At 38.1% G+C, this 25,534-nt stretch overlaps 1 protein-coding gene across 2 annotated transcripts in view; it reads right to left on the bottom strand.

The window, feature by feature from the left end:
• Positions 1–365: 365 nt before the first annotated feature.
• PPARGC1A (PPARG coactivator 1 alpha) overlaps positions 366–25,534 on the bottom strand; it is a 663,751-nt gene continuing 638,582 nt past the window's right edge. For both annotated transcript variants that reach the window (XM_059674345.1, XM_059674337.1), the window contains 6 exons: positions 21,647–22,562; positions 20,960–21,064; positions 20,689–20,809; positions 9,993–10,114; positions 9,509–9,660; positions 366–4,287 (listed from right to left, as the gene is read on the bottom strand). In XM_059674345.1, coding sequence (XP_059530328.1) covers positions 4,184–4,287; positions 9,509–9,660; positions 9,993–10,114; positions 20,689–20,809; positions 20,960–21,064; positions 21,647–22,562 — 1,520 coding nt within the window. In that variant the 3' untranslated portion in view covers positions 366–4,183. The remainder of the gene's footprint in view (positions 4,288–9,508; positions 9,661–9,992; positions 10,115–20,688; positions 20,810–20,959; positions 21,065–21,646; positions 22,563–25,534) is intronic.

Genomic DNA, 25,534 nt, shown 5'->3' with positions numbered 1-25,534 from the left:
CTTCCACATTAGAATTGCTTCCTAAGTTGAATGTTGAGCGGGTTACTCACTAGAGGTGATTGGCTTGTACTTAAAAATACACACTTTCTGGGCGTAAGTAGAAAAACAGATCTCATCTGTGGAATCAAGTCCCACATCACTTCTTATTCAAGGAGTCACCTCTTCTGCCTTTGCCATTCACAAGGAGACAAGGTAAAATACAGAATGTACACATTACCTTAGAGCGGAAATCCATCCATGAATACGGAAAAGAAGGGAGAAAGGAGGGCGATGCAGAAGGGAAAGAGATTAATAAGAAGGAGCATTGTGGCCTCAACTGAGGAACACGCCACAAGTGTGGTGCCCATAAATAAGAAAAGCAGAAGTATATTTGAAACATTCGTTTCCCTTTATTAGCTCAGTGAGGCTGATGTGTACTGCACATTTAAAAAAAATCACAGGAATTTTCATACAATGAATAAAACCACAACAATACATGTAGAATTGGCAGGTGGGGAAGAAAAAATAAAGCCCGGCAAGGGCTCAACTAATCGCTCACTTTCCCTCTTCAGCATAGTTCAACCAACAGTATTACACTTTCACCTACAAATCTTAAAGTAGCTCCATCAAATCAGCAGTTCACATTGTTGAAAATGTCTGTCACATAGGTACAAATTTAGAATCATCACATTATATTACATGGCTATTCTAGGTCATCTATAGATCAGGTCTTAGACTACAATGATTGAAGTTCTCATTACAGCCATCAGAAAAGGACACATAATCATTACCTACTGTAAGCTCACATCTAAAGGCATGAAAAGGTTTCCTTTTTTTCAACTGACCAACCATCATACCCATAGTGCAAAGTTCCCTCTCTGCTGCTTTGCATGTTGACAGCCCAGTCGTTGCTCTCTCAGAGTCGTTTAGCAAAAATTGATTTTGTTGCACTGGAAGAGTTATTCTGCTACATCTCTTAAAAAAATCACCCACATTTCTAAAGCACCAGTTCAGTCGCCAAAATTGTAGATGTGGTACTTACCACAGCATGAAGGCAATGGCCTACGGTCATCTAGAAACCCAGAGATCTATGCTGAAATTTGCCTCCAGTGGTGATGGGGTGTATGTGTTCATTTGAAAGATCCTCTCCCCCCCAAAAAAATTAAAAATAAAATAAAAGGAATACAGTTTACATTTTGATGGGCTACCCACAGTGTCTGCATAAGATACAAAAGCTCTATTCGGATGGTTTAGTGATTCTCTCTTTGCACTAATTTTAGATGCAATTTGAAGTCCAGGGGAAAAAAGAAAAAAAAACTATGATCTTTATGTGAACAATATTTGTCAGGCCAGAGGGGGAATAAATTAATTCTCAACATGAAATCTATAATGCTGTCTTTTGATAAGAAAAGAAACCAAGTATTCTTACTCATGTTAACAATCCAGGGCAAGGAGTAGAATGTATTTAAAACTGGATCACAAAAATTTAAAGGCAAAATAGAGAATGCATCTGGTCCTTGAACACATAATATGATTTACTAAATATTGATTTCTTAAAAATAATTTATTGCTCTTAATAGTCTTTTTTATTATTATTATTATTCTACAACAGAAGATACTCAGAATTCAGAAAGAAAGACTGTAAACTTCAGTTTGGCGTTCACACAGAGTTTAAAATACTTGCATTTAACCTACAGAACAACAAGAATTAGGCAGATTAAAGATGTGTTACTGTTGTAACGCAGAACCTGTGAACGAGTTTATTTCATAGTATTTTTATTGCTTTCTAGCTACTTAGAAATAAGAAGCCAAAAAATCAAGCAAGCATCTGACAGGACAGACAGTGGATTCACTCAGAACACAATATGCTGGTGATAAATGAATGCAGCCATCAAAATTAGCTGCATTGGCCTGGGGGTGAAATCCATTTTATAAGATCGTGTTGGGTGAGAGAAAGGAAAAGAACGATTAAGAAGTAGGCGTTATCATGTCTTCCAGAAAAGTCATGTCAGCCAAACCTTGATCGAATCTCAATTTAGAAACGTGAATACACACTCCAAACTGTACTGACTTCCATTCCAGGGCTCCACACTCAGATGAAATCCTGATGCTCAAAATGGAGGTTTTTCGGAAGTTTTTTTTTTTTTTTATTAAATTTAGCAGAAGCAATGTCATCAAGAACAACATCATGGTCACATCAGAGGCCATGCTAGTGCAAGCAGAAACACTGCTTCTGCAAAAGCTGAGTTTCCCAAACGAAACACTGAAACTCCACCCTGACAACGGCCATGCATCCTAGGTAGAAAATTTCCACTGGCTTGAGGATTTTCATCATCTCATAATTTATAATAAATAGGCTATCTGCAACCGATAAATATGTCTCTTTAGTAAACAAAGGAATGAGATATCAGTATTTATACAGGATGCATAACTGTAAAAAATACAGATAAATACCATCATCATACTCTGCCAAGGGAAAGAGACACTGGCTTCAGAGATGGTCTTCAGACACACATTGATTATTGTAAAAATCATACTGCAATTATTACCTCAGCATTTTGTATCAAATTAAAATCACAAGAATTAAAATGAAACAGCATTTTAAAAAGATTTTTGACCTCTAGTTTCAAAACTACTGTTGATAGAGAAAATAAAAACATTTCTTAATGGTTACCCATTGAGACTTTACATAAAATCATGATATCGTCTAGAAAAATTTTAGATGAGAAAATTTTCATTCCCCTAACAAATCCAGTGTATAAAACTTCAAAGAAAAACAAGCAACAAGAAAATGTGGAAAAATATCGCAGAAGTGGTTAATACCTTTAGGGGGCTAGGATATTTCTTGACAAGATGCTTAGATCAAAGCTCACCTAAGAAGGGATGGATACGCGCGAAGCATCATTTTGTTGCTGCACTCAACGGACACACACACTGTCTTTTTTGTTTTTGTTTTGTACAATCAAATATATATAAGCAGTAAGTTCAGCTTCTAAATAGGTTAGTGTACAATAGTTGTTTCACCTCATAATTACATTTGAATATTCTTGATTAAGAAAAATTCAGCAGTTTTGAAAAGAAGGCTGCATTTACAGTGCATAGCTGTAACAAAAAAAGAACATTGTTGTATAGTATGTACACAAAATAAAAATACTCCATTTAACATCTGTAAATACTTAACTACATTGGAGAGTGTAGCAATTACACTATCTGAACAAATCGCAGAGAGTTCTACCCAACTCTCATTCTGTAATGTAACACCGCGCCCGCTCCTCAGAAAGAACCATTGGCCAAGCTGCACAATTGGCCATGGACAAGGCTTTTGAAATTTGCAGTGGAAGATCAACATTTTTGGACATTTACATGGGTGTCAGGATAAAGGACGGATGACAGAAACTTCAAAATGTTAGGAAAGTTTAGCATTCCAGTGCCCGCAGTATCCTCTCCCACCCAGATTCCATGGCCAAAGGGGAAAAAAAAAAGAAAAAGAAAGAGAGAGAGAGAATATATTAGTTCTATGGAACCTGTTGTTTCTTCGGGATTGTCATATAATCATGTTATGAGAGAACACTTGCTTCAAGTTGATTTTGTACTTTCTTAAAAAACAAGAGTACGGAGGCTGATGCCCAGACATCAGCGGCTGTCATTTTAGGGTGGCTTGTGGTTGGTTGGTTGGTTGGTTGGTTGGTTGGTTGGTTTTCTTTCCTTTTGAATTTATTCATTTTTTTTCCTTTTGAATAGAATATGAACATTTTGAAGTTCTAGGTTTTACGTGTGTCTTCTTGGAACTGCTGCCATTTGAAATGGTTTGCCCTGGTACACTCTGATCAGGAGCTCCCAGTCCCCACCTGTACACACACACTTCCCCCAAACCAGGCACACACACACACGCGCACACACACACACACACACACACACCACCACACACCATCACCGAGAGACTCCAGGGAAAGCAAAGCTGACACCCATGAATAAACATGTGCTTACTGGATATCCATTCTGTCTCTTGCTTCTTCAGCAGCTGTGTTCATGTAAACCATTGTTGTTGTTGTTCTTGTTGTATTGTTGTTGTTTTGTTTTGTTTTTGTACAGAGTGTAAAGTAGGAGAAATTCCTAAGTATGACTTGCAATAGTCTGTTAGGGGAGGACGCACTGTCCCGTGAGGTATTCACCGTCCCTCTGTCATCCTCAGGCAGGGAACATGTTACCTGCGCAAGCTTCTCTGAGCTTCTTTCAGTAAACTATCGAAATCCAGAGAGTCATACTTGCTCTTGGTGGAAGCAGGGTCAAAGTCATCTGAGTTTGAATCTGAAAGAAATCCAAGCCAGGTCAGATGCACCCTTTCCTGATGGTCATCAACTCAATCATCCCATTCAAGAAGACCTTATGTAAGAGCAGCTTATCTAATCAATATACTTTAAAAATATGCCAAAATTTATATATATAAATATATATATATATATATATATATATATATATATATATATATATATACTCAAAATACTCATCTATTGATGCATTTTAGATTTAAACTCTCTTGGAAAGTAGTAAAAATAGACTTTAATGGCAACTATTTAATAGCAACTTATCCAACAATCTTCTTTGAAAATAAGCCCCCGCTCCCCCGATGGCATGTTAACTCACCTAAGGTTCCTCTACAACTTAGGTGGAGAGACAAGAGTAGAAGCTAGAACTAATTTTCCTATCAATGAGACTAATTTCATTGAGCAAAAATCCAGTTGAGTTATAGGGAGAGAATCAGAAGTTCACCCACTCCCCATCCTGTTGCTCTCTCTTAAGGTAAGAGAAACATATGACCTGGTCGCCTACTACATACCTTTGGGTACCTCAGAAATCACTAGTGGCACAAAATCTCCCAAATTAGAAGGTTTAGGGAAATTTTTCATGTCCAGAGAGCATAGATTCAGTCTCTTTACTAATTAATAGGAGATGGAAAATATGCAGGTGAAAATAAAGCCATGGTTTCTCTTGAATCTTTAAACTAGCCCACGTCAGCTTTTGTGCCAAGTCCCACATGCTACTTCAAAGAGCCTTTAACAAAATCAATGTGTTTCAGCAATGTTGGATGTAAAGTAAAAAACTGTTAACTATTTCTGATTTTCTCTATTGACATCTCAAAAAAAAAGAAGTCAGATATTTTTGCCAGCCTTGCAAATGAGAAACAATATCTTGGAAATATAATGGAAAACCTCTTGCAAATACTTTCATTCTCTTTGAAAGCACTGATTTTGAAGGGAAAACAATCCTTTCTGGAAAACATTTAACAATCCTACCAAAATATGAACATTTCCATATTTTACCCAGACCAAGTCCTGAAAATGAAATTCTCAACATGACAGAGGAGTATAAGACTCGATAATGTGGAGGCATGATCACTGACCTCACAAGATGTTGTGCTGAAAGGGTTGGAATCCCTCAAACCCTGCAGCCCCAGACTGGTGTTTTAGCCCTCACTATAATCCACTCTAACCATCCTAGCTTTCGAAAACAGAAATTCCTGCACTTCTTTTTCTCTTTCATTCTCACCACTCTTTGTCTTTACTGAATTTGTGTCAAGCAAGTTTTTTTCAGGTAAGAAAAAGCAAAACGACAACATTTAGAGTCAGACCCAGACATAAAAGCAAGAACAGAAATGGCCAGTCTTTCCTCACGAACATCTTATATGGTTAATTCTTAAATGATAATGGCTCCCCCCCCCTTCTCTTCTTAACCAAATGACTAGTTTGCTAAAACCTCACCAGCAGCTGATGTCCAAATCAAAATCTTGTTTGTAAAAACCAAAGACAAGAAAGCCCGGCTCATTGCTAGAGATTAGCCTGGAATCAGAGTTCCACTTGCATTGCAGATGAAGGTGAGAGAGTCTGCTGATGACTGAGTGTGTGTGACATTGAGGTCAGCATTGGCCCATCAGGAACACACATATGTATCTTTTCTTGGAGGAAAATTAAAAAGTCTTAACTTTGGATTATTCTGCATGAAATGCGGAATTTCAGTGTTTCCATATTTTCATTAGCAAATACTAAAAAATATTTTGAAACAGTGGTTCTCAAGACTTCACTGTGAAATACGCAGGCTGGAATTTACATTTATACCCACATATATAAGCATACTACCTCACACGGTAGGCACCCCAAAGACTTTTTTGTTGCATGAAGGCAGAATGTGGTTACATGTACTTCCTGAGGCAATGCCATCTATCTCACCTCTTTTTCTACACTAAAGGAAGGATGCTGCAACACAAGTCAAATATAATACAAAGTTTGATAGAAATAACCCAAAACCCACTAGAATTATTTTTTAAATAAATTGTTACAAATAATGACTGTGTATAAGTAGAAACAAATCACATTACAACTGTATTCCTGGCACCCAGAAAACTGTTTGCACAAAATAGGTACTAAACTTAATATTTGTTAAATTTTACTAAAGTTATGGGTGAAAATATTTGTGTTGGGATCTGGGAATGATTTACCAATAAATAAAAAGGGTTTATGAAAAGTTATGTATATATGCAAAATACATAAAAATTTGTGATGGATATCTTATTTCCTTCATTTTTTTCTTATGTGTTTAAGTTCTACACCATAAATAGTTTGTGATCAAAATTATTATTTTTTTGTATTGGCCCAACCTTCTCTTCTGGTCAGATAGTTGTAATTTAATTTTTATCCTTCCTCTTTAAGATTTTTCATTGAGGTCTTTCAGAAAGATCCATTTTTTTTATAAGATAGTAAATAGAAAGACACACAGATTACAGAGTCATAGAAACCAGAATTAAATCCTGGCTTCACCACAGTAACCTTGATTGTCTCTTTAAATTCTGAATCTTATTTATAAAACTGGCTCATAAATCGTAACTGGAATCATCATGTTTTGCACTAATATTATTGTAGTGGCCTCAAGAGTATTGAAATAGGGTAGGCAAACTAACTTAATTTGGGGGAGCAAAAATAAAACACGGAAGAAAATTGGTTAAATCTATCTAAAATACTCGGCCACTTTACTCTTGGTAAAATGTGTCTGCCTCAGATCATTTTTAATTTACATCTGACACACACAACAGCTCACAATCCCTCTAATGGTCCAGTATATACTTCTGCTCATCACATTCAGTAGCCGTGACCTGACACATTTAACGTGAACTCTTCAGGGGACAAAGACCAGACACATATGAATGTTATTCAGTTCCAAAGCTAGATGCCGGTGCTGATTATTCCATTTTAAAATAACTTGAAACTTCCAACTTCTCATTACCATCACTTTAAATGATAAGCATAGCTTACTCTTTATTGAGCAACTGCTTTATGCCAGACACTGTTAACAGCTTCACAAACATTAATTTAATCTCCACAGCAGCAATATAAGGTGTGTTACCCATGAAGAACCAGAAGCCGAGGGAGTTTAATTGTTTGCTTAAGGTCAGAAGGTAAGTCAGGTTTCAAACCCAGGTCTGCAGGATTCCAAAACTCTGCAGGTTCTTTGACTACACCATGGCTGTGCTCACTCAGATAGACTGTGCTTCATGCAATTGCTGGGCTTGAGGGAATTGGAAAAACCCATGCTACTACCGTGCACATCAAACACACTTTTCAGAAAATACAGAGCTAGCTTAGCAAGGGCAATGTTTCGTTGCTGCTGGCGAGGCGGTGAGATAACGAGAGGGGAAGCATTCTTCTTAGAAATATTTCAGGAAGGCTCTAGTTCAATTTGGAAATACCATTCAATCCTCCCTCTCCCAGTGATGAATCGTCATCTAAAGGCCCCTCTAGGTAGCTTATTTTAAACCCTAGATGTTTTGAGAGACTAGAAACACCCTGGCCTTCATCACTGAAGGAAATAAGTCAAATCAACTCAAGACTTCAATCTGTCTTGACTGTTTTTATCAGCCAACATTTGAACAAATGACTTGCCACCGTTTATATTTTCATCCCTAAGCCTCTATCTCTCTAACAGTCAGCTACCTCTCCCCTGCTTCATACTATCTATTTAGCTTTTGAAGTGAATTATAGCATATTCCCCCTGAACAATGCACACTACCTATATCAATTACTCTAGGAAGACATCGCTTTGGTGGAAGGGGAAAAAAATCCCAGGATTTGGTATTCATTTCTTTCTTTATACCAAGCCAAAGCAAGTGAAGATAGACACATAATAAGGCTTAGGAATAAATGTATATGTTAATTTTATGATTAATAGCATAATTGATTTAAAATAAGTATTTCATATGCACAAGACATTTGCCACTTTCCTACCTTCATCAAAGAACACAAAGTCTTACAATACACATATTAGATAAAAAAATCACATGCAAAAGAACAAAATTAAAATTTGAAAGGAAATTACGATGTCAATTGTGACATTATTTATAATATTAAAAATTGAATAAATGTTTAACTATAATGGAATACTGAAATATAATGGCATTATTCACTGAACAGAATACTGTGTTGCCATTAAAAAGTGTTGATAAATTATTTTTAATCCTGTGAATACAGTGGAAAATGAACTTACATAATATTAATTGAGATAAGTAGAATTTAAAAGTATATATATATATATATATATATATATATATATATATATATATATATATAAAACATGACCGTAACTATAAGAAATTAGACATTCTGAGACAATACTGGAATGTACAACACACACTAAGTCACAGTGGTTATCTCTAGGTGATAGGCTGATAGCTGATTTTCCTATTTTTCTTAACTTAGTATTTTCTAAATTTTATCCCTTGACTCTGTACAACTTTTATAACAAGAAAAAAAATCAATACTTATGGATGGTTCAGTTTCCTTATCTGTAAAATGGGAATGACAATGATAATATCTATCTTCCATGATTGTTCTGGTAATTAAATGAGAAAATGCTTGCAAAGCCCTGACATAGTGCCTAACATATAGGAGTACTCAAAAATAACACTTTTCTCTTTTTTCTTTTAAAGATAGTGTGATCTAGCATATAAATTTTTATTTTCTTCTCTCAAGGTGCACTTTGTTGAAAATATTAACATTTCTAAGTCTTTATGATAATAAAAGAGAACAAGACTCTTGCACATTGTGTTCCATAAAACAATGGCAATGTTACAGGTTTGAAAAAAAGGGTTCAGGGATGGGAACAGAAAACAATGGCAGATTATATACATAGACAAAGACACATACAACATAGACACATGCTGACGCACACTTTACCCACATATACACACAACACATACACACACAAAACACAACATACCACCTCTACACACAAGCAATGCAGAATTTCAGCATCTGGGAAGGCAGTACAACAAATTTACTTCTTCCCCTGGTTGCCCAAGCCTACACTCCTTGTTTCTGAAACTGTCTCGTGCATTAAAAAATAAATAATAATATAACATTTCTATTCAAATATCCCCTCTAGTAAAATAATGGTTCAGCCCACTGTGCCTTCGATTTACGTTTACTCCCATTTTGAGCTCTACGTTATGGATTCCTCATTCTATGTACAATAAAATCCATACCTAGGTCTGCATAGTTAGACTTGAAAAATTGCTTGCGTCCACAAAAGTATAGCTCGAAGTCAGTTTCATTTGACCTGCGCAAAGTGTATCCATTTTCAAGAGCAGCAAAAGCATCACAGGTGTAACGGTAGGTAATGAAACCATAGCTGTCTCTGCAATGGACAAAGAAGAGAAGTTCAAAGCTAGTGAGGCAGCATTAGCATATATGACTATAACACTTTCTACTTTGGGAGACTCCGCTGGTGCCCACGTCTGAACCACCGCGCCCATTTATCAGTGTGATTGTCCTGTCAAGCTGCTAAATACTTATTTCTGGGACAGGAAATCTCAACTAGAAAGATTAATAAATAGGGATGAAAGAAAATAAATAAGGTTCTGAACTCAACATGTCATCTGTCAAAGCATCCCCATCCTAGTCATCTTAGGGCCATAATTTTTTACAAATGTCAGCTTCTAAACAAGAAATAATCTTGAAGATTCTCACCCATCATCCCGCAGATTTACTGTGCACTCCTCAATTTCACCAAAAACTTCAAAACGGTCCCTCAGTTCTGTCCGTGTTGTGTCAGGTCTGATTTTGCCAACATAAATCACACGGCGTTCTTCCTGGGGGTCGGGGAGGAAAGAGAGACTTGCTAGTTCTGGAGACAGGAAAGAAGTTGGACCTCTAGAAATATTCATAAAGTGACAGTCATGCAGAAGAAGAACCCAAAGAGCATGCCACTTAAAGCAAAACATACACTAAACTGAATGAAAGGCTATGCTGGAACCAAGTTTTAATTTCTGTTTTGTCAATATCACTCTCTTCCTTTACATACTCTCTTTTTGGAACCCCATTCTCTTCTACTTTTCCTACTCATCTCTGTTCTTCAGTCACATGAATTTTTATATGTTAGAAAAGAAATATGTGTAATGTGATCATTTTATCACTGAATAACTGAACAATACCTGTTAAATATTTTAACTCCTATGACTCAATTATTAATCCTCAAAATTGCTAAGAAACTGACCTGGCTCACATAACTGTATAATTTCTCATTAACTCAGAATTCTAATACGGCGATGTGCAATTTTCCCCTGTTTTATTGAAAAATAACTGACACAAATCACTATTTTATTGAAAAATAACTGACACAAATTTTGACATACTTCAAAAGAGTGATTTCTGAAACTCTAGTATACATAAATATTACCAGAGGTGCTTATTAAAAATGTAAACTATTGGGATTTATCCCAGCTATACTAAAAGTTTTGGAAGATAGGGTTCAATGATCTTCATTTTTAACAAGCACGTCCAAGTGACTCTGACGCAGGTGGTCAAGAGAAAATAATTTGAAAAATACAGTCTTAAAATGTAGACTATTTTAAGCCTTGAGTCTCCAAAGAATAAGAGTTATAAAAGAGGCTATCAATTTCACTTTGCCAATGAATCTTATTTTAGAACCAGACTAGAAGGGTGTGGCCTAATTTTCTCCAGTAGAGTCAATATCATCATAATCTGAAAGTCATCAGCAATTTATAACCTTCACAAAATGAGACGAATATTTCATAGCCAGTGGATATATTTCTCAAAAACAAACAAACAAACAAGACAGGAATTCATTTCTTAATGTAAGAAGCAATCTTATAAATCTTGCTCTAAAAAGACAGGCCAAAGGCCACAATGTTCCTTAAAACTGAGAGAGGCAAGAAAGTAAGGAGTTAATATAAAAAATGTGCTTACCAACTAGGCTACATGTCTATCAAGGACAAACAAGAATGGAATGAACTTCAGGTTGCTGAGATTTAAGTTAGATGGAAGCAAAGACAGGGAAGCACAGGACCAAGGTACAGATTTTGCTTGCCTAAGAGTTTTCTCTGGATGTACTGAGATATCCTGTCTTGGATGATGTGAAAAGTAATTTAGGCCCAAGGCAAAGAGATGTCCCATGTTATTTACTGAATTTCTTTTTCATGTGCCCAGTAAAGGACCTGCCAAAGACTGAGCACTCAATAAGTGCTTGTGAAATATAACTGAATAACTCAGACCCTGTAATAGATATCATCTGAGGTGATCTAATCACTCATGTTTCATCTTCTTTTATCTTATGCAACCCTCCTATTTCTGTTTTCATCAGGAAGTTTCTCTGAGCTTCATACTCAAATAACCAACCATCTACTTGACATCTCAGGTCAGATAGCCCCTCAGCACCTCTAGCTGGACCAACATCACCCAAACCAAACCCCCCAGTTCTGCCCTCTTCCCAGGAGTGGGTCTTTCTCCAGTGTTCTTGGATCAGTGAAGTTAACACTATCCAGCCAGTTATTCAGGACAAAAACCTTAGTGCCTTCCTTGATTCTTCCCTCATATCCAATCATTCATTAAGTCCTATTGATTTTTACCTCCTACATCTCTCTCTAGTCCATCTCCTTTATTATATCTCCTGAAACCAAGCTGCCAGCATCTCCTTCTGGACTAGTATGACAGCTTCTTAACTTGGACCCCATGTCTATGTTTACCTTCCTCTAGTCTAGTCTTTCACTCAGGCTGAGTAGCCAATTACTGTCTACCACATTCCCAGGGCTTCTCCTAATGTTTAAAGAAAGTCTTAAATCATTAAAAGGACCTGCAGGGCCCATCACAGTCTGGACCTGTCATCATCGTGGGCTTTACCTCCCTCATTACATCCTTTTCTTTACTCTATTTTCCAGCTACCTTGTGGTTCCATCAGTCCTTAGTATATACTGTGCTGCTTCCTTCCCCAGGGCCTTGGAGCAAGCCATTCCCCTGCTACTTGGAACATCCTTCTTACAGTGTCTCTTGCTCCCCTCCACCAACATATATGTACTGTGTAAAATTACACTGAGCCCAATAATAATTGTATTTCTGAGACTTGAAATAAGGTCAGGATTCTTTTGGTTGCTCCAATAGGACACTCTATTTATCCCTTATAGTTATACTAGAGGCCTGGTGCACAGAATCCATGCACGGGGGTAGGGGGCCCCTCAGCCAGGCCTGCACCCTCTCCAATCCAGAACCCTTCGGGCTATGTCCGACTGCCAGTTTAGGCCCAATTGCTAGGGCCTAAACCGGCAGTCGGACATGCCTCTCACAATCTGGGACTGCTGGCTCCTAACCGCTCACCTGCCTGCCTGCCTGATCACCCCTAACCACTCTGCCTGCCAGCCTGATTGCCCCTAACTGCCTCTGCCTCAGCCCCCAGCACCGTGGCTTTGTCCAGGACAACTGGAAGATATCTGGTTGACCTGGTCTAATTAGCATCTTACCCTTTTATTAGTATAGATGCCCAATTGTAATTGAATTATTAACAGTTTATTCACTGATTAATGTCTATTTCCCCTACAATGAAAGTTTCATGAAAGCAGAGACCATATCTACCATGTATTAAGGGTACTTGAAATATTTAGTCTCAATGAATATTTGTTGAAAAATCAATCAATCACCAATCAATTAATAATTTTTAACACTCCATATCTTCCATTACATCAAAAATGTCTAAGTGTGTTCTATACTTTATGAAGCAAAGACAATGGAGAAAGAAAGCCAGGTATGAAGCTTTATCATAGGATAAACCTTGCCCAGAATGCTCAGCTGAGTAAATTAATAAAGGTTTTCACAATTTGTTAGTACAGGTTAAAGTGTAAAAAATGTGGAATAGCTACAAGCTGGTAGGACTTTCACTCTTAAAAATCACTCTGAGAATCAGAGGTGGGGCTTAGCTAAAATAGTTGGCAAAACACAATTCCCCTGACAGTGGCTATTGAGCCTAAGTAACTGACCATATGATATACAGCAAATAGAGCAGGCTGCCTGATTCACTTCCATGTAGATTGTATGTCTCAATTGAAGGCTGCACCGTGTTGTTCCATAGCAGCCAGCACATCAGGAGGTCAATAAATATAAATGGATGGTGAGGCCCATCCTGGCGCAGTGCTGTGCACTTGAGCAAGGGATTCATACCATCACATTCCATTCTATTTACTCATCCAGCTCCAGCCAAACAGTCAAATGCGATGGGACTGCTATCTAAACTTCCTGGCGCCTGCTTGCATGGGTGTTCTGAATTTCTTTTTTTATGAGCCTTTTAGGAAGGTTACTACTGTATAGAGGAAAAGGAGGGGAGATGCAGAAGAGAGAGAAAGAAATTGAACCATCACAAGGAAACTGTTCAACTACCATTATGGGAATACACATAGCCTACAGATTCAAGTAAATTCGAAGTTAAAGATAAAATCGACCATATGCACGTCCATATGCAGACATATTGGGACAGTCTCTGAATTGCTTCTTTATACAAAGCTGTAGGCAACAATGATCCCACAAAGGAGATAAACCAGAGGACCTTTTACATCAGCTATGGATACATTCTGCAGGAAAAAGAAGACACAACCTGGGTGGAACAGAAATCCAAAGGGCTGTCCATAGTCACGTATTATCTACTTGTCTATTATCCCTTTTATAAAACACAGACTGGAGCCACATCTTGCTACCTTACAAAGACCAGAGGTTGAATACATGTTAAAATAAAAAGATTTGAGTGCTCAGCTCAGTTTTCCCCGTGCTAAAAATGAAACCAAAAAGGCATAAGAAGGTCTAAAAAGCAAAGACAAAAATCCTTTCGAAGATTGGCCAAAATGTCTAGCAGAGAACTGATTATTTTTAACATGTTGCAGTTTTATTAGACTGATGAATAGATTGCATATCTTTAAAAAACCTTAACATTTGCAGCCAATTTTTCAAGACATTAATTTCTAAACAGGAGATGAAAGGAAAAGAAATCAAAATGCTTAATAACATTTCCAACTTCTTAAAGGCTTGGAGGAACTCTAAACCTTTGGCAAAAGCTTTTGAAAAATGATTTTCAGACTAGTTTTCACTATCGAGAAGGATGGAATATTTATCAAATATCTTTTAGCTTCAATTTTCACAAGAGCTAGTTTGTTGATGGGGTGGATAATAAAACTAAAGATTTATGTTGCATTAACAAGTATGGTAAATCCTCATTATATCAAAACAGGGGAGTGCCGAAACCGGTTTGGCTCAGTGGATAGAGCATCGGCCTGTGGACTGAAAGGTCCCAGGTTCGATTCCGGTCGAGGGCATGTACCTGGGTTGCGGGCACATCCCCAGTAGGAGATGTGCAGGAGGCGGCTGATCGATGTTTCTCTCTCATCGATGTTTCTAACTCTCTATCTCTCTCCCTTCCTCTCTGTAAAAAATCAATTAAAAAAATATATTAAAAAAAAAACAGGGGAGATAAATAAAAAAAAGTAAAACCTGACTAAATGAACTGACTTTGTATTATGAAAGCCTTTATCAGAAAGTGTATAGAGCCTCCCAGTTAGCTGGAGATAGCATGCAATGTTTCTCATCAAATAATAAGCTACTCCTAATAAAAGTGATTTGACTGTGGATAAAAATAAAATCAGCCCTAGCTGGGTGGCTCACCTGGTTGAAGCCTCATCCTGTACTCCAAAAGGTTGTGGGTTTGATTCCCAGTCAGGGCACATAGTACCTAGGTTTCAGGTTCAGTTCCTGGTTGGGGCAAATACTGGAGACACTGATTGATATTTTCCACTCACATCAATGTTTTTCTCTTTCTCTCTCTCTCTCTCTCTCTCTCTCTCTCTCTCTCTCTCTCTCCTTTCCTCTCTTTCTAAAATTAATAAAAACATATCCTTCAGTGAGGTTTAAAATATATTTTAAAAATAAAATTAATAAGGAGGTTAACATTTATCATCTAAAATATCAAGTACTGGTTGATGCTTTTCATGGGTTATCTCACTAAAATGTTCTGCATTATTAACAAAAAGGAACAGCCTGATAGAATTTGGATTTTCAGAACTTTTATTCTACATTTCCAAATTATAATAAATGTTAAAATCCTCCTCCTTTGCTAAGAAAAATGCATGTCAACTTTGGCAATGAAAGATTTGTGTTCATTGTCACATTAGCTACAACCTGACTTCCTCAAAAATTCCAAGGATAGTACAAATGCTATAGTTGAAATAGATGAGATGAATGGATAAATTCCATGTCATTTCTAGAATCATTGGCATAGTTAGGTCCTCTATCAATAGGAAAAACCTGAGGGGGCTGGCCATAAAAAGATATGGATGGACAGAACAAAATGCCAAAACTCTGACAAAATCCAAAAACAAAAAGATTTTTTTTTCTTTTGCCTTTAATATTGATTACACACAACTAATTCAGTAGCCATTCAATGAGTTTATACTACTAGGGTGCACTCTTAGGGAGGAAACAAAACTACAGTATTCTGTTTTCCAAGTTACCCCCATCCCAGAAGTGCTCAGGCATGTTCCTTCTTAGGGTATAAGGTGGGATAAATAGGAATAAACCCAGGTTAGTCTACTTAATGGACAATCTGCAAGTAAGAGCTCAGATGCAATTAAACCCAGTGATAAGTCAGAAAACATGAAAATTATAGACTCAGAGTATATATAACTACTTGTGATAAAACTGCTAATTTCTAAATAGTGAGCTTAGAACTCAAAATATACTCACCCACCTGAAATATCTCTTGAAAAGGGCTGGAATAGAATGCTACTTAATTTTCTCCATTAAAAAGAGTAACTATGAGAAATTACACATTGCTTTTCATTTGGAAGAAGCTGATCATTATCAGTGATGATGCACTGTCCCTGGCTCCTGGGCTGCATACTAACCAACGGAGAAGAGAAATGAAATGCCACAGCCACTGCCCAAGCACATCTGGTTTGGGCTTTAAGCACTGAGCCATATCATAATGTCTAGATTTGCCCTTTTAATTAACATCCCATTATCATGTTTTCTGGCAGGAAACTGTACAAATTCCAAATGGAACTGGACTTGGAAATCCGCAAGAAATTGGAGTAGTGACAGTTTAGACAGTAAGTACTAAACTTTGGCTTGCTCAGCTCCAATAAAACCTGAATTATTTCAAGCCTATGAGACTGAGAAAGGCAGAGGATGAACTGGTTTCTGAGAAAGAGTTTAGATGGACATTGGAGGAAAGTATCAACTGAACCAATAGCAATATTCAACCACAATGTATGATTCCGGGTTAGTAATTACTAATCAGTAGTCTTCGCTTAACTCTCTGATGTGGTGAACTCAAGTCAATCTGGATAGAGACTTTTAGAGGCATAGGCTATGAAAACTTTACAGACCTCCCAAACCATCTCCTTACAGAGCTCAAAGCAAAAAGCAATAAAGTCTACCTTAATTCTCTAAAATATCTATTAATAAATGACTTGCACATTATTTTTTTTCCTTATGGTGACCCCGCTTTGTTGGTCCCCTAATTATATGATTGATCAGAATTAATGTAAAATCCTGCACCACACCCAAAGTATTCCAAACATAATTTGCTACTCATTCACTACTTTAAGGGTATCTCAAAAATCTGAAGGGAAACCATCTACCCGACCAACTTGGGTGGACGGTCCTAGTTTCTTTAGCTGTTTCATGAATGACTTTTCAAGCTCATCTAGTCCAATGACTCAAAAATCATTGCCTGTATCTCTGTGCCCAAGTACATAAAAATAAACTTTGCAAAATACATTTTGGCATAAGAAAGCAGATTATTTTGAGGAAGGAAATCAATCAGAAAATCTTCCTGTGGGTAAACTCATTAAGTAGTTCCACTATGCCTCCAAGATAGACTTCAAAATCTTTATCACGACTTACAGAACCTTTCAAAGATCTGGCTACCATGGAGCCCTCCAGACTTATTTCTTGCTGCTCCTATACCCACGTGTTCTAGTTAAATGACTATAAGATTTAAAATACTTTGCTTTTTTTCCAGAAATTTAGTATGAGTTATAGCCTCTGCCTAGAAGAGCAATGTCCAAGAAGAATATAATGCAGTTCATATAATTTTAAATTTTCTAAAAGGCACATTTTCAAAGTAAAAAGGAGCCAGAAAGTTAATTTTAATGATGTATTTTATTTAGCTTGATATATCCAAAATATCATTTCAACTTGTCATTGATATAAAAATATTAATGAAGTATCTTACACCCTTTTTTTTGTAGCCTTTAAAATCCAGATGATCTCACTCATTTGTGGAATGTAGTGAACAACATAGACTGATGAACAGGGACAGATCCAGAGACAGAGAAGCAGCGATCAGACTGTCAAACTTCAGAGGGAAAGTAGGGGAGGGTGGGGTAAGTGGGAGAGATCAACCAAATGACTTGTATGCATGCATATAAGCCCAAACAATGGACACAGACAACAGGGGGATGAGAGCATGAGTGGAGGGGAGGTTGGGGGTTAATGGGAGGATGAGGACACATATGTAATACCTTAATCAATAAAGAAATTAAAGATTGAAAAAAATCCAATCACACTTTTAGTGCATTCAAATTTGGGACTAGCTGAATTAGCCACTTGGCGAATGGCTACTATGTTGGACAGCACAGGTTCAGCAAACCTTTGCCTTTCATCCCTTTGGTTACAGATCAATCTCACCCTTTCCAGGGATGACCTCCCTCGTTCCCAGGTCTTCATGCCCACTATAGTACCTTAGATGTATCTTCTACAATAGCACTTAACACACCCCATTGCCTCTTTGTTTATCTTTATCTTAAGCTCCCTGGCTGTAGGACAACAGGTCTTACCTAATTTTATATCTCCAGCACCAAGCAAATGTTTATCACCTAAAGAGTCATGAGCTTTCACTATGTTAAACAGAAATAGCATATAGTTATTGAAGTGGGTATTGGTTTAACAGTGAGTCCCAAATCTTTATATTATGCTCTTACTACCTATAGGTCACTGTGTCAGTAAACAATCTCTAGGTCATAGATTGTTGCTTTTTTTAAAAAAGTCAAAATTCTCAAAAATATAAGGTTATTTTATAATTCTTTAATATAATCCAAGTTGTCATTTGCACTATAAAAGCCATCTCCCAAAGAAAATTGATAAAAGATTTTCTTAGTCAAATAATTAACTATGAACATTCAACATTTGTGACACAATCAGAAGGTGGGGGTGGTATCTGCTTTCAAGCTGAGGTTGATGACCTCAACATGCTTTTGGCTCAAGACGCTTATGGACTGTAGACCAATCACACTACTTGATCTATTTGGAAAGAGTTTAACTAGCAAAAAGGCACCTACCTTCCTTCCTTTCTTTTTTTTTTGAAATTTAAATTCTTTATTGTTTAAAGTATTACATAAGTCTCCTGTTCCCCCCCATTAACCTCTCCCTGACCACTCCCACCCCCAGCACATGCCCTCATCCCTCAAGTCCCCATCTGTGTCCATTGGTTTTGCTCATATGCATGCATATAAATCCTTTGGTTGATCTCTTACCTCCTCACCCCCAGCCTTCCCTCATAGGTTGGACAGACTGTTCAATACTACTTTCCTTTCTTGACTCTAGCTAAGTATTTGGCACTAAGTTATCTTTGAAAGAATAAAATAAGCACATGTAATTTATCTACATTTATTTATATAGCTTTGGTTATAGCTATGCTGTATTTTGCCCAAATGAGTAAGTATATTATTAAATAATTAATCTCTCTCTTTAATGGCATACTTCTAAAAAGAGACATGAAGGATTTTATAAAATATGAATTTGCAAACACTGAAATAACTATTTTTCTTACAGGCTTATGCAACATGATTCTCTTTTATAAAGATTAACTATAATATGCCATATTAAAAGGCTTTGTAAGCTACATGGCACTATATAAATGTGAGTTATTATAATTATTGAATAGGCTATTAATTAAAAACAGCAAAATTAGAAATATTGAATTTTTAATTTTCATTAGTCTTCTTAAGTGTTAACTAATGACACTCTGGCAGATCTTAATATCGCAGTTCATTTGAAAGTTGAGAAAAAATGAGGAAAAGTGTTGTAATTTGCAAAAGACCCATGATTCAGTCTTAGGTAGATTTAAAGTTAAGTGACAGCAAACACCCTAGACCTTTAGCCTAAGTATTCAATTACATCTCCCTTTTTTCCCCTTGAGTGCCTACGATTAACAAATCTCTCATTTAACCTTTTTCCTCCAGCTGATAACTGTTGGCCAATGCTTGATTTTGACTTCATTAGTCAGTTCTTTTCTGTAGGTTTTTCAAGATTTTGTTGATGGCAGTGGGTTTTCTTAAAGGAACCACATCCATCTAACCTCTAAAATTCCATTCCCTAAGTCTTGGTTTCCTTGTATGCAAGATATGTCAAAAGCTGATCTTCATGGAAATGATTCTCAGCAGTTAGCAAGACAGGCAGCAGCTGCAATGAACAAAAGCAGTACCATTTCTAACCGATTAGCCATGGCTCCCTGGAGCACCCTGAGACTCTGCAGGGGCTTGGTGGGAAACAGTGCCATAATCGATTAGGAATGTCTGCCATGGACAAGCACTAGATACTGACAACTGGAGTGTCTCATATTTGTCTTCCAAGGTCTAGATTGATAAGCAATGGGTGGGAGGTGGGGTAAAGTCTATCAGTTAGTAAGCAGCTGCTAAAAACGTACTGACCCACAGAGAAAAAAATTAATTTAACATAACCTGGATCTTTCCAGTAAAGGGTCAGTATGGTCTATATGTCATGTGAATGTAATGCCCTGCCATAAGTGGTGCCAAAATACATAATGGGTTATTGACAAATAGTTCATAATAAATGTGATGAGTCAACTGCCCAGTTAGGTGTTGACCCAGCACAAGAAAGAAATGATGACTTTCTTAGCAAATTTTCCTCTACAGCCTCCTTTAAATCTAAGAGACCCAGTCTCTTCATGGACAATATAATCCTCACACCTGCCAAAAAGACAGAGCAGTGATCCCTCCTCATTTTCCACTCAGAGAAAAAAGCAAGAACTCATCCATTGACCCGATGGAACCAGTGCCTGACTGAATAACTCTCTTCTGCCTCCATTTTTGAACACAGTAATGAGCTTCAAGATGAATGAGATGAATGAACTATACTGATTTAACATTTGGTTCTCCAAAGGGTCAGTACAGTCCATATGTCATGTGAAGGGAGATTGGGGACTCACTGACGTTTTAATGTCAAGAGGCTGGATATTGCATATTTTAACAAAGCCTTGGCTTTAGTTTATTTTTTAATCTACCAAAAAAAAAAAAAAAAAAAAAAAAAGGAGAGAAAAGGAAACAAAAGAGAAACCCTCCTTTGAAATGAAAGTTAGCTCCAAGCTGCTTACAATTGCCTTCTGCCTCTGCCTCTCCCTTTGTTTGGCCCTTTCAGACTCGCGCTTCTCATACTCTCTGCGGTATTCTTCCCTCTTCAGCCTTTCGTGCTGATATTCCTCGTAGCTGTCATACCTGAGAAACACAACTTCATCATTAAGTCAACCACCTCCAGTGGCATGAGCAAAATGAATAATAAACTGGGGAGGGGCAGGGTTTAGATAACATCTTGTCAGCTAAAGGCCCAGATGAGAGGAGCCCAAGGAAAATGACACGCATCATTACCTGGGCCTACGGCCGTAGGGTGATCTTGAACGTGATCTCGAGCACAGGGGAGAATTTCGGTGTGCATGGTGTCTGCAGTGGCTTGACTCATAGTAGTAGCAAGATCTGGGAGGGAGGAGAAAAACAAAAAGGGCATTTGCAACTGCCACTTAACCCCCGTTGATCGGCACGACTGAACATGCCCAGGAACGCTGTATTACATAAACTGGCTTTTTCTTCCTAGAGACTAGTGAGATTTCCCAGTGACAGTTTCTGATCATCTAGTCAGCTCAGAGGTCTGGGAGTGATGTGTTCTCTCCAGCGTCTCTTATTGATGTTAACGCCGAGCGCCAGTCTGGTACACTGGCAGCTTTATCTTGCATGGATCTCAACTATCCTTGCACAGGGCAGCTCTCCAGGTAATGGAAAAAGTTAGATGAGCAAGTTTCTTACAAATTGCTCTCTCTGATCTGACTGGCTCAAGGCACTGTGCTCAAGGCTGACAGATTTAAGAGAAGATGAGGAGCGATGTATGTGTAACAACAATCTCATTAGTTCAGTGACACCCCGAACACAGTGTGAGGAGCTGGCCTGCCTGTGGGTTTAAATGTTTTTGGTTTGGGTGGGTTGTGGTGTGGTTTTTGTTTGTTTGTTTGTTTTACTTCCTGGGAATGCCTTATGCTCTGGGTGGGTTTTGACAAGATTTACCTTGAGGAGGATCTACTGCCTGGGGACCTTGATCTTGACCTGGAATATGGTGATCGGGAACACGACCTGTGTCGAGAAAAGGACCTTGAACGAGAGCGCATCCTTTGGGGTCTTTGAGAAAATAAGGATTTGGGTGGTGAAACGGAATCTCTACATGGAGAGTTAAAGGAAGAGCAGGAAGGGGACACGTCGAACAATGAATAGGACTGCGTGCCGTCCCAAGGGTAATTCAGTTTATCACTTTCATCCTCGCTGTCATCAAACAGGCCATCCATGGCTAGTCCTGAATTTATAAACATAGGTAGTTTGGAGAATTGTTCGTTACTGAAATCACTGTCCCTCAGTTCACTGGTCTTGTCTGCTTCGTCGTCGAAAACAGCTTGACTGGGATGACCGAAGTGCTTGTTGAGCTCGGCGCGGATCTCCTGGTCCTGGAGCTGTTTCCTGGTGCTACAAGGAGAGACCTGCTTGCTCCCCTGCAGAGTCTCTCTCATGCAGCACGTGTCTGAATCCGTGGAGGAACAAATCTGCCCCTGCCCACTGGCGGAAGCATCTTTGTATTCTAGTTGTCTAGAGTCTTGGAGCTCCTGTGATATATTGATGAGTATTTCCGTTTTGGAATTGATTGACTGACAGTAGTCATGGTCACCAAACAGCCGTAGACTGGGCCGCTTGGCCTTCCTTTCCTCGTGTCCACTGGTGAGCACTGAGGCCTTGCTGAGTTGCGCATACAGCTCAGATTGCTCGGGCCCTTTCTTGGTGGAGTTGTTGCCTTGGGTACCAGGACACTCGCTGTACCGGGGCTTCTTTGATGGCGGAGGTACCACAGTCTTGCAAGAGGACTTCAGCTTTGGAGAAGCCCTAAAAGGGTTGTCTTGGTTGGCTTTATGAGGAGGAGTTGTGGGTGGAGTTAGGCCTAAGGCAAAAAAAATAAAATAAAATAAAAATGGTGGGGAGAGAAAGAGAGAAGAGACAGAGATAATGTTCTTAAATGCCAGGATACATTTTCCTAATTGTACTGAGATTTCAGACATGGTTAAAACTGGGTGAAAAAGAAGGAAACTAAATTCATGACAACACCTGCAAAAGTGACTCTCCCCCCTAAGCTCCTGTCTCCAAGAAAAGATGGATCAACTGTGCCAGGCAGCTGTGCGAGTCATGAGATTGTGTATTTCAAACACCAATGCTGACAGACCTGCTTTCCAGGAAGCATTAATGCATCCTTCCTGGCCTCCACGGCACCAGGCACCACCAAAGGTCAGATTTTTCAAGGGCATCACATCCTCTGCATTATGGAAAATGAACACGGCGGAGCTCAGGAGAATCATGGAACAGCTTTGGTAGCTTTTGTCTGCAAAGCGTGCTGCCAAGGATGCAAGTGGCTCAGGGGTTTTATCCAATCAAGGAAATCTACCAGTGAAGCTAAAGAATTTGGAAACTTAAAAAGAAAAATAGACGGATGATGGCAAATGCGGGAATGACATAGGCAACGTGGAGGTAAGTTCAGTAAAATACTACATAGGAAGGCAGGGAACTAGACAACTCTACGACTTGATGGCAACAATTCTTTGTTGCCACAGTTCATTAACTTAGTAAACCATGGCTAATGTAGGTATAATACATTCTTGTAAGCATAACTAATACATTCTGTCTAAAATATGGTTCTGCAGCAGAAACCAAAGTGAACAGTAACATGAATTATTGCAGTGACAGGGGACCATTTTATTAGAGCTCAACATTAGGGCAGGTTATGAGGCTGAAGGACTGAAAGGAATTCAAGCTTCAGCAACTAACTAATTTAAATTTTTTAGATAAAGGAAACGGGGGAAACCTCATCAGTTGTTGGTTGCCTTTCATGATTTTTCTACAGAAGGGCAGAAAATTCTATCAGCAGTCCCTATGGGAGAGTCCATGAAGTATAGTTGCCTTATGAAGTGTCCTCCCTGAGTAGGTGATGCTCATTCCCTTAGACTGAGGAAGGGTAATTGCAATACAGCTTCTGAGTCCAAGGAACTTTGAAGAAGGGAAGACTGGAGTTCAAATGACTTCATGCTTTGGAGGGAACATTTTAGTTTACAATACACTTTCTATTTAGAAGAATGGGTGAATGCTATTCAGCAAAAAAGAACTTCAAGTATGCTAACAAGCCTGGGGTTAGACTTAAGGCAACTGCACATTTCAAGGAAAGGCAGAGAAATTCTACCTTACTGGAAAGAAAAGTGTGTGTGTGTGTGTGTGTGTGTGTGTGTGTGTGTGTGTGTATGTGTGTATTTATATAGAGAGAACCAAGTAGGTCACAGAAAGCCATGTGAAATTTTGGTATGAGCAGGCAGATGCTGCCTCTCTCTCCTACTCTACAATAAAGGAAATTGACATTTTACCTAAAATGAAATTGTTTCTGCCACTCTTTGGCAATTTTATTATGCATAGCTAATTCTGCCTTATGAGGGAAGAAAGGGGACAAAAATGCAAAGTGGTTTCACTTTGGAAATCCATCCCAGAAAAGTTCAGAAAGACCAGGAAATACAAACACAAAGAGAAATATCTGAGTCTCAGAAAAGCTTCCCTTTATTAACAGCCCCTCTGCCTACCCCTGGTTGCTTATAGGTAATAAGGAGGTGACATATTATTGAATGAACCACCCAGGTTACTGAGACACACTCTCCTTTCTTCCCCTTTTCATGGACAAATATGACTTTTACTCAATTTTAGAAATCCCTATGTGGTCAATCTTTTTTCTCTCTCTCTCTCTTTTTTCTTGTTTCTTTACCTTCTGCATTGCCCATTCACACATACTGATTTCTACCACATGCTACCTTTAATTACCATGACAATGAATTTAAAGATACTAATACCCAGCAAAGAAATGACAAGTTCTCAAATATTTCTCATAGAAAACTAAAATGCACAAAGAAATAATTCTGGATAATCTCTTTGCTGAGTAAATAACAGTCAAATATTCCAAATGACATACAGAGCCCTTAAATTGAGGGAAATGACATTCAACATTCTAAAATTCTAACTCCATAAATCTTTCAGGACACCTCAGATGAAGGTAATTTTTACTTTTCCAATAAGTTACTTCCAGGATCAACCACTTGATACTTATCAGAGATAGCTGTATAGTCTTGCTTACCTTTTTTGAATGTGAATTATATCTTGTCTCTTCAAATAGATTATAAACTCTTAGGAGGATGTCTTATTTTTGCAAAAACTTGGGCTTATTTTTTGCAAAAAGTCGTACTCTTTTTTTTTTGTTTGTTTTTATTTTTCTAGATCCTCCTTCACTGGTGAATCCCACATTGCAGTGGCCCAAGGATCACTTGGGAAGCTGTTTAAACATTTATAATGAGCTGGTCACAGACCACATATAGAGAGCCACTGTTCTACAGAGCCCATGAGGCACACTGCCTTCTACTCAGGTCCATGTATTTTGACAGGCATTCTAGGCTTATGAAAAGAAAGCCTAAACTTCAGAAACACCAAATTAGGCCACTATTAAAGAGAGACTAGTTCTAAAAATAACTCAGCTATCTAGGGATTTTAAATATAGAAACCCTTTTTAGTCTTGAACATGTGAAACCCTTGTCCTAGTACCTAAGCTCATTACCACTTAAATAAGTGATTCTCAAGTTGCTCTTGGGAGTGGCGATACCCTGATTATAGTGTCTTTGAGTTAAAAACAGAGCCTTTCACCTCCTTCATGTATGGGGCAGCCTGTGGCAACTGAAGGGACAGTCCCTGAACTCCTACTGTGCCTTGGATGCTACCCACACCAGCCACTGGTGTTTCAGAGACTACGCCCTGGGGCCGCTCAGTTCTTTCTAATAAATAGACAAAATTAAAATGTGTCTTTAAAAACTGAAGTGTATATTCTTATATATGTGC

Source organism: Myotis daubentonii, chromosome 1, assembly GCF_963259705.1.
Source record: "Myotis daubentonii chromosome 1, mMyoDau2.1, whole genome shotgun sequence".
Taxonomy (NCBI): domain Eukaryota; kingdom Metazoa; phylum Chordata; class Mammalia; order Chiroptera; family Vespertilionidae; genus Myotis; species Myotis daubentonii.
This window is presented reverse-complemented; position numbering and strand designations above follow the sequence as displayed.